Here is a 9,908-nt window from a genome sequence, read left to right on the forward strand (position 1 = left end):
ACGCTTACTCCTTGGAAGGAAAGTTATGACCAACCTAGATAGCATATTAAAAAACAGAGACATTACTTTGCCAACAAAGGTCCATCTAGTCAAGGCTATGGTTTTTCCAGTGGTCACGTATGGATGTGAGAGTTGGACTGTGAAGAAAGCTGAGCACTGAAGAATTGATGCTTTTGTTCTGTGATGCCGGAGAAGACTCTTGGGAGTCTCTTGGACTGCAAGGAGATCCAACCAGTCCATCCTAAAGGAGACCAGTCCTGGGTGTTCATTGGAAGGACTGATGCTGAGACTGAAACTCCAATACTTTGCCCACCTGATGCAAAGAGTTGACTCATTGGAAAAGACCCTGATGCTGGGAGGAATTGGGGGCAGGAGGAGAAGGGGATGTCAGGATGAGATGGTTGGATGGCATCACTGACTCGATGCACATGAGTTTGGGTGAACTCCGGGAGTTGGTGATGGACAGGGGGGGCCTGGCGTGCTGCAATTCATGGAATCGCAGAGTCAGACACGACTGAGTGACTGAACTGAATATTATGTACATTATAGGGGTCCCAGAAGGAGGAGAGAGAAAGAACAGCGTTAAAAATGTATTTGATGAAATTATGGCTGAAAAATCCTGAACTTCAAGAATGAAACAGGTAACCACATACAAGAAACACACAGAGTCTCAAAAGAGATGAATCCAAAGACATCTACACTAAGACTTATCATAATTAAAATGGCAAAAGTTAGAGATGAAGAGAATTCTAAAGAAGAGCAAGAGAAAAATAAAGAGTAATTTACAAGGGAATCCCCCCACATTGCTATTAGTGATCTTTCTGCAGAAGCTTTGCAGGTCATGAGGGAGTAGCATAATATATTTTACTGTTAAAAGGGAAAAACTTACAACCTAGGATATTCTACCCAGCAGAGTTATTGCTCAGATTTGAGAGAAAGATAATGAACTTTTCAGACAGAAAAAACAAAAAGAAATCATGAATACTAAACTGACCTTAAATAAAAAGTGTCTTCTAAGTTGAAAAGAAATGATAATAAGAATTTATGAGAAAAGAAAAATCCCACTAGGAAAGGCAAATATATAGTAAAGGCTATGGACCAACCACTTAAATAAGCTAGTATGAAGATTAAAAGACAATGACTGTAATATCATCTATAACTACAATATCTAAGGGATAAATATGGAAATGTAAATATGACATCAACAACACAAAAAAAAAAATGGATGAGGGAAGTTAAAACCATAGATCTCTCAGGATGTGTTTGAGTTTAAATAGAGAACAGTTTAAAACAAGTAGAGTTACCAGTCAACATATATGAAGCCACATATATGTAATCACAAATCAAAAACCTATAATAGATACACAAAATTAGAAAGAAAAATACAAGTATACCACTAAAGAAAAATCATAAAAATACATGGGAAAAAACAAAAACAAGAAAAACGGAGAAGAACTATAAAAACAATCAGGAAAAATAATGAAATGGCAATGAGTACATACCTATCAATAATCACTTTAAATGTCATCAGAAAAATGCTCCAATCAAAAGACAAATGTTGGCTGATTAGGTAGAAAAAACAAGACCTATCTATGTACTGCTTAGAATTAATACTTCGGACCTAAAGACACATACACAAACTGAAGGTGAGGGGATTGTAAAAAGACAGTCATGGAAATGAAAAGAAAGCTGGGGTTAGAATACTCATATCACACAAAACAGACACTAAAACAGTCTATAAGAACAAACAAAGGCATTATATAATGACACAGATCAATGTAAGAAGATGACATAACATCCATTAACATATGTGCACCTAATATGTGAGCACCTAAATATACAAAGCAAACACTAACAAACATAAAAGGAGAAATGAACAAGAATACAAAAATAGTAGGGGACATTAATACCCCATTTGTATCAATTGACACACCATCCAGACATAAAGTCAATATGGAAATTGTGGTCTTACACGACACATTAGACTACTTGGCTTAACAGACATCCATAGGACATTCCATCCCCAAACAGCAGATATACATTCTTTTCAAGTGCACTTAAAGTGTTCTTCAGGTCAGGTCATATGTAGGCCACAAAATAAGTCTCAACAAATTTAAGAGGACAGAAACTATATTGAGCACTTTTTCTAACCACAGTGGTATGTAACTAGAAATCAGTTATAGGAAAAAAAAAAAAAAATGGACAAAGCACAAATGTGGAGACAAAATAACATGCTACTAGAAAATCAATGGGCCAGTGAAGAAATCAAAGAGGAAAATAGAAAAGATACAGAGAAAAATGAAAATTAAAAAGACAAATTTCAAAAGCTATGGGATGCAACAAAAGCAGTTCAAAGAGGGAAGTTCATAGCAATACAGTCCTACCTGAAGAAATGAATCTCAAAACAAACAACTTAACCTACCATCTAAGTAGAAAATATCAACAAAATTAAGAGCTGCTTTTTTTTTTTAAAGATAAGCCTTAAGCTAGGTTCATTAAGAAAAAAAGATAGAGGATACAAATAAACAAAATAAGAAATTAAAGAGGAAAAATTACAACTGATATCACAGAGATACAAAAATTATAAGAGAATACAGCAAATAGTTAAAGGCCAACAAATGGACAATCTAGAACAAATGGATAAATTTCTAGAAACATACAATCTTCCAAAACTGAATCTAAAGAAGAAATAAACAATCTGAATAGATCCATCACTAGTAGTGAAATTGAATTTGTAAGAAAAAATTCCCAGCAAACAAGTCCAGGACTGGACAACTTCATAGGGGAATTCTACCAAGCATATAGATAAGAGCTAATACTTATAGATAAGAGCTAATACTTCTCAAGCCATCTCAAAAAATTTTGGAGGGAACACTGTCTAATTCATTCTACAGGGTCACCATTACCCTCATACCAAAATCAGATAAAGACAAGCACATAAAAATAAAACTATGGGTCAAAATTTCTGACGAATATAGATGCAGAAATCCATAAAAAAAATAGCAAATTGAATACATGTTTGTTAGTTTTGTTGCTTTGACGTGTAGGTTCATAAAAGCAAAACTCAGTCATGACCAATGAGAAGGGCTGACAGGAACTTTACCTGGGTAAGGTCCTATAGGCCATTCTGAAATAAACATTTCTAAACGGAAAAAAAAAAGTTGTTTGTGAGAGTATTTGTTAACTTCTGAAGTTCTTTTCTAAGTTATTAAAATATAATAAAAAGATAATGCTAATACCTCTGTCATCTTATTAAATGGATTATTTATTTATATAGAGAAAAAATAAATCCATTATAATATAAAAGTTAAAAGCAATAGAAGAAGGAAAAATACTTTGTATCAATCTTTGACACTAACCAAGTTCATAGTGAAGCCACATAGGTGAAATGGATCCTATTTTCCATTACCTATAAAATGAGTAGGTTAATTAAGACTTCAAAAGTTCCATTCAGATTCAAGTTGAACACTTTATAGTTTTCTTAAATCCACAACAAAAATATCGTACATGTCAATTTAATTTGCTTGTTCATATAAAATACATTACCCCAAAAGTAGCAAATAAGTCCTTGATATTAGGTCCAAATTCCTGATCTTTTGTTTGATCTCTGTCCAAAATATGAGGCTGTTTACGTTTTCCAGCTTTTATCCTTGCTGTGCCTATACGTTAACAAGAAGAATCTTATAACATGTTCAAATAACTAACACACATATAATAAGCATTCATACATATTCCAACATAGACCCAATTGGTCCTGAAATGGTAAGTGAACTATTTTTGAACAAGCTAAAGTCAAGCTGGTGGCCCCTGGTGGCTCAGACGGTAAAGCATCTGCCTGCAATGCAGAAGACCCAGGTTCAATCCCTGGGTTGGGAAGATCCCCTGGAGAAGGAAATGGCAACCCCCTCCAGTACTCTTGCCTGGAAAATTCCATGGACTGAGGAGCCTGGTAGGCTACAGCCCATGGGGTCCCAAAGAGTAGGACACGACTGAGCGACTTCACTTTCACTTTCAAAGTCAAGCTAATAAACTAAAAGACATGCTCTTCTAAAACAGTACTGTCCTAAAGAACTTTGTGATAAGGAAAATTTCCCATATCTGTACTCTCCAATATCTCCAATACCGTAGCCATTAGCTATGATGTGGCTATTAAATATTTTAAAATGTAGCTCCTATGATTGAGTAAACGGATTTTTAATTTAAATTGAAATTTAAATAGCTACATATAGTGACTACAGTATTTGACAGCATAGCCCTAAAATATAAAAGCACAAATTTGGTATTACTAAAAATATTTTGTACCAATTAAATTTACTACCATTAGGAAACGATTTGATTTCTCTAATGTTACATGTATATTCCAGTGTTTTCCAAAGACTTATAATAGTTAGTACTTTACCTTATAACGTAAATCCTGATAGGTAAATAGGATTAAATATGCTTCTTTCATTAAGAAAATTTTAGATTGCATGAAGCATTTTTAGACAGGAATGACAAACAAAACTATGTACTAATGACAGTCTGGTACATAAATAAAATAATTACTTGGTGGCATGCTTTATTTGTTCAAATAATACTAGCACATGTCACTGTTTGTCCATTACAGAAAGAAATGTACACAGAAAGTAATGAAATTCAGTCATATTCTGAGAACTGGGGATCAGGGTAGGGTGAGGAATATACTCTCCTTTAATTTAATGAATTATATTTTTATAGTCACCTCGTAAACTCTGTGGAAAGCATGAAAATGGTATTAATGTAGACCATGCAATAACTGCAATAATTACAAAATAACTCCACCAACTCTGCTGCCAACGTTCTTTATCATCACTGTCTCCAACACTTTAATAGAGAAAATGAAAAATTTCAACTTTGTATAGTTTATTACAAAGCCATAATTAAACAGAGAGAGAAAGAGCATTTTCTGTTAGTCTTTGTTATTGCTTTGTTTTGCTGATATTGAGTGGTTGTGAGTTCTCCAATTTTGTGGTTCTCTTCTGTCATGTAGGATGCTAAATTTTGTCCTTTCCCCACTTTTCCCCTGTCTGCTCAGGTGGTGAACAGTAATTCTTTGTCCCTTTTAAACTTCTTTCTCTGACAGAAGTTACACATTTAGAAGACTCGCTTTAAATCTCATCTATTTTTTAAAAATCATTCTTACCCCCTTTAAATCATGTGCCAAATTCTTTAGAACAAGGTTGGCCCTTTAAATTGCACAACTAACACTTTACCTGGGTATCTGACTCATTACCATTTCTTGGTAATCTTTTTCTTATAGTCCCTTCTCTGACCTCTCAGATCGAGCGTGTTTTAGCCTTCCAGTGACCCTAACTCATCACGTTTGATAGCCTTTGTCTTCTATCCCCTCTGCGGTTTTTCTCGGTCTATCTTTGCAAACCATAAAGCTTTGCAGTGAGCAGAGCAAGATGGAAATGTGAAGGGTCCTCTGCTGGGATTTTGTTGATTTTTTTACCCTTTTCAGTCACAGTTGCTTTGTAGTTTCAACATTCTTTGTTTCCAATTATGCTCAGGCCATGATTTTTGTGGGGAATTTTCATGTTATGACATTATTTTATATCATTTAGGGAGGAGACTTGGGGAAGCTGATTACCACATCGCTGCCATTATCTTCAGTTCCACACACATTTAAGATGCTGTCCAACCAGCTGTTGTGGGAAAAAGTCCACATCCACAAGAACCAGCTTTGGTGGTACTCTAATGCCAGCAAGATCTGCTGCCAACAGAACCTGGTGAGTAGCCTGCATTTAGGCCTCGACTTCTACAGAGTATGGAGAATATTCCCAGTTTATTCATTGATGGGACAACTTCCTATCCATTGCTACATTATTCAGGGATACAAATACCAACTTGCAATGACACAGGGTTACAAATTTGATGTCCAGAGTTCAGTAAGGATATATACATGTGGATATGTTATGCCCAGGGAGTTTCAACTCCAGATTATCACTGGGCTCTGTTTCCTTGTTAATTATAATATTCATAAAATTTATATTTTTCTCTCTTTTAAAGTATTTATAAAATTACAGCTTTTTGGAAATCTTTCTTTTTACATTTGAACCCATCTATGTATTCTAAGTATATGTATGCATTGGTTCCAATTATTACCATGCAACTACTCTCGTTTGACACACAAATCCAACTGTTACAAGTCAAACATTTTATTATAACCCATAATTATCATATGTATCTGGAAGAGCAATTTTGTAAAAATAGCCCCTTATTTGATGAATGAGGACTTATTTAACAATATAGAAAATAATACAATAAAGCTTAATTATTGAAACCCTTCAGTATTGGCATGAAATAAAAAAAATATATCAGGGAACATACTAGAGATACAGAGACAGGAAGAAAATCTATATATACAGGAAATTTTTATTTATCATAAAGATGGTATCATTAAAAATTAAATTAATATTTTAAAAAATCATGGACTGACTAAAAAATGTTATCAGCATAAATAAACATTCCTTTCAGGAAAAAATATAAATGTGTCCCATTTTTCATATTATATGCAAAAATAAACTGAAATTGATGTTAAATTTAAATGTACAATCAAATCCAGACAAGGACACTACAAGTAAAGAAAATTACAAGTCAATATCCGTGATGAACATCAGTGCAAAAATACTCAACCAAATACTAGAAAACTGAATTAAACAGTACATTAAAAGGATCACAACCATGATCAAGTGGGATTTGTTCCAAGGACACAAGGATGATTCAACATCTGCAAATCAATCAATGTGATTCACCACATTAACAAAATGAAGGATAAAAATCATATGATCATGCCAATTAAAGCATAAAAAGCATTTGAGAAAATCCAACATCCATTTATGATGAAAGACACTCAATGGATTGGGTATACAGGGAACATTTTGTTGTTTAGTCTCTAAATTGTGTCTGACTCTATTGCAACCCCATGGACTGTAGCCTGCCAGACTGCTCTGTCCATAGGATTTCCCAAGCAAGAATACCGGAATGGGTTACCATTTCCTTCTACAGGGGATCTTCCCGACCCACAGATCAAACTGCATTGGCATGTGAATTCTTTACCAATGAGCCACCAAGGAAGTCCATAGAGGGAACATGCTGCTAAGTCTCTTCAGTCGTGTCCAACTCTGTGCGACCCCATAGACGGCAGCCCACCAGGCTCCTCTGTCCCTGGGATTCTCCAGGCAAGAACACTGGAGTGGGTTGAAATTTCCTTCTCCAATGCATGAAAGTGAAGTCGCTCAGTCATGTCCGACCCTCAGTGACCCCATGGACTTCAGCCTTCCAGGCTCCTCCGCCCATGGGATTTTCCAGGCAAGAGTACTGGAGTGGGGTGCCAATGCCTTCTCTGAGAGGGAACATACCTCAATATTAAAAAGGCCATACATGACAAACACACAGCTAACATCACACTGAACAGTGAAAAGCTAAAAACATTTCTTCTGAGATCAGATAAAGGCAAGGATGCTTACCTAGCCACAGCAATTAGGCAAGAGAAAGAAATAAAAGGCAACCAAATCAGAAAGAAATAAGTAAAACTGTTTCCATGTGAAAATGGCATGATATTACATATAGAAAACTCTAAAAACTCCACCTAAAAACCTGGTGAGGGCCCCAAGCTATGACACGATTCTATTAAGCCAGATATTTCTGAATAATGGTGTGCAGATGAAGACCAGTAAATTCTGTAATTGCCATGCTGTCATACTGCCTTTGTCTTATCATACATCCCTAGTCAAAGACTAGAGAGATAACCACAGGAATGAGATACCAGAGGGATGAATAGGGCATCTATATGAATGGTAGTGATAGCATAAGCACTGTTAGTAGAATGAATATTGTTATGAATGAATATATGTGTCCCCTTCAAATTCATATGTTAAGATTCCTTGTAATGGTTTTAAGAAGTGGAGCTTTGGGGAGGTGATTAAGTTATGATGGTAGAGTCTGCATGAATGTGACTAAAAACCCCAGACAGACTTCTTGCCTATTCACCCATGAAAGGACACAGGGAGAAAATAGCTGTATCTATGAACCAGAAAGCAGGATCTCACCAGACACTGAATTTGCCAGCACCTTGATCATGCATACAGACTTCTCAGCATACAGAAATATAAGAAGTACATTTCTGTTTCTGTAAGCTCAGAGTATGAGATTTCTATTCAGTTCAGTTAGGTTCAGTCACTCAGTCATGTCCAACTCTTTGCGACTCCATGAACTGCAGCATGCCAGGCCTCCCTGTCCATCACCAACTCCCGGAGTTCACCCAAACCCATGTCTATTGAGTCAGTGATGCCATCCAACCATCTCATTCTCTGTCGTCCCCTTCTCCTCCCACGCTCAGTCTTTCCCAGCATCAGGGTCTTTTCAAATGAGTCAGCTCTTTGCATCAGCTGGCCAAAGTATTGGAGTTTCACCTGTCCAAATAGACAAAGACAGTAGAGAAGAAAATTCTTGCCTAGGATATGTGCTGTTGTTCCTGTTGTTGCTGAGTTGTGTCCCACTCTTTGTGACCCCATGGACTGTAGCACAACAGACTCTTCTGTCCTCCACTATCTCCTGGAGCTTGCTCAAATTCTTGTTTATTGAGTAGGTGATGCTATCTAAGCATCTTATCCTCTGATACTCCATTCTCCTTTTGCCTTCAATCTTTCCCAGCATCAGGGTCTTTTCCAATGAGTCAGTTCTTCACATCACATGGCCAAAATATTGCAGCTTAAGCTTTGCCATCAGTCTACCAGTGAATATTCAGGGTTGATTGATTTGATCTCCTTTCTGTCCAAGGGACTCTCAAGAGTTTTCTCCACCATCATACAATTCAAAAGAATCAATTCTTTGGCACTCAGCCTGCTCTACAATTCAACTCTCACATATGTATATGACTACTGGAAAAACCATAGCCTGGACTATATGGACATTTATCAGCAAAGTGATGCTTCCGTTTTAAATACAATGTCTAGATTTGTCATACCTTTCCTTTTAAGAAGTTCAGTTCCATTCAGTTCAGTTGCTCAGTCATGTCCAACTTTTTGCAACCCCATAGATTGCATTACTCTAGGCCTCCCTGTTCATCACCAGCTCCGGAGCTTACTCAAACTCATGCCCATTGTGTCAGTGATACCATCCAACCATCTTATCCTCTGCCATCCCCTTCTCCTCCTGCCTTCAATCTTTCCCAGCATCAGGGTCTTTTCAAATGACTCAGTTCTTCACATCAGGTGGTCAAAGTATTGAAATTTCAGTTTCAGCATCAGTCCTTCCAATGAATATTAAGGACTAATTTCCTTTAGGATAGATTGTTAGATCTCCTTGCAGTCCAAGGGACTCTCAAGAGTCTTCTCCAACACCACAGTTCAAAAGCATCAATTCTTCGGCGCTCAGCTTTCTTCACAGTCTAACTCTCACATCCATACATGACTACTGGGAAAACCATAGCTTTGACTAGATGGACCTTTGTTGGCTAAGTAATGTCTGGTTTTTAATAAGCTGTCTAGGTTGGTCATAACTTTTCATCCAAAGAGCAAGCATCTTTTAATTTCATGGCTGCAGTCACCATTTACAGTGATGTTGGAGCCCAAAAAATAAAGTCTGTCACCATTTCCACTGTTTCCCCATCTATTTGACATGAAGTGATAGGACAAGATGCCATGATCTTAGTTTTCTGAATGTTGAGTTTTAAGCCAACTTTTTCACTCTCCTCTTTCACTTTTATCAAGAGGCTCTTTAGTTCTTCACTTTCTGCCATAAGGGTGGTGTCATCTGCATATCTGAGGTTATTGATATTTCAATGAGTAAGCATATTTTAATTTCATGGCTACAGTCAACATCCACAGTGATTTTGGGGGCCAAGGAAATAAATAAAATCTGCACTGCTCCAGTTTTTCCCCTTC

The 9,908-nt window shown here is 36.5% G+C and overlaps 1 protein-coding gene across 1 annotated transcript in view; it reads right to left on the reverse strand.

The window, feature by feature from the left end:
• Window positions 1-9,908, reverse strand: part of SLCO6A1 (solute carrier organic anion transporter family, member 6A1) — a 114,539-nt gene that overhangs the window by 74,986 nt on the left and 29,645 nt on the right. The window contains exons 6-7 of the mRNA XM_010832005.1: window positions 4,721-4,805; window positions 3,547-3,659 (exon numbers count right to left, since the gene is read on the reverse strand). Of these exons, the coding sequence (XP_010830307.1) occupies window positions 3,547-3,659; window positions 4,721-4,805 (198 nt within the window). The remainder of the gene's footprint in view (window positions 1-3,546; window positions 3,660-4,720; window positions 4,806-9,908) is intronic.

This window comes from Bison bison, unplaced genomic scaffold, assembly GCF_000754665.1.
Source record: "Bison bison bison isolate TAMUID 2011002044 unplaced genomic scaffold, Bison_UMD1.0 scf7180017864533, whole genome shotgun sequence".
Classification (NCBI taxonomy): domain Eukaryota; kingdom Metazoa; phylum Chordata; class Mammalia; order Artiodactyla; family Bovidae; genus Bison; species Bison bison.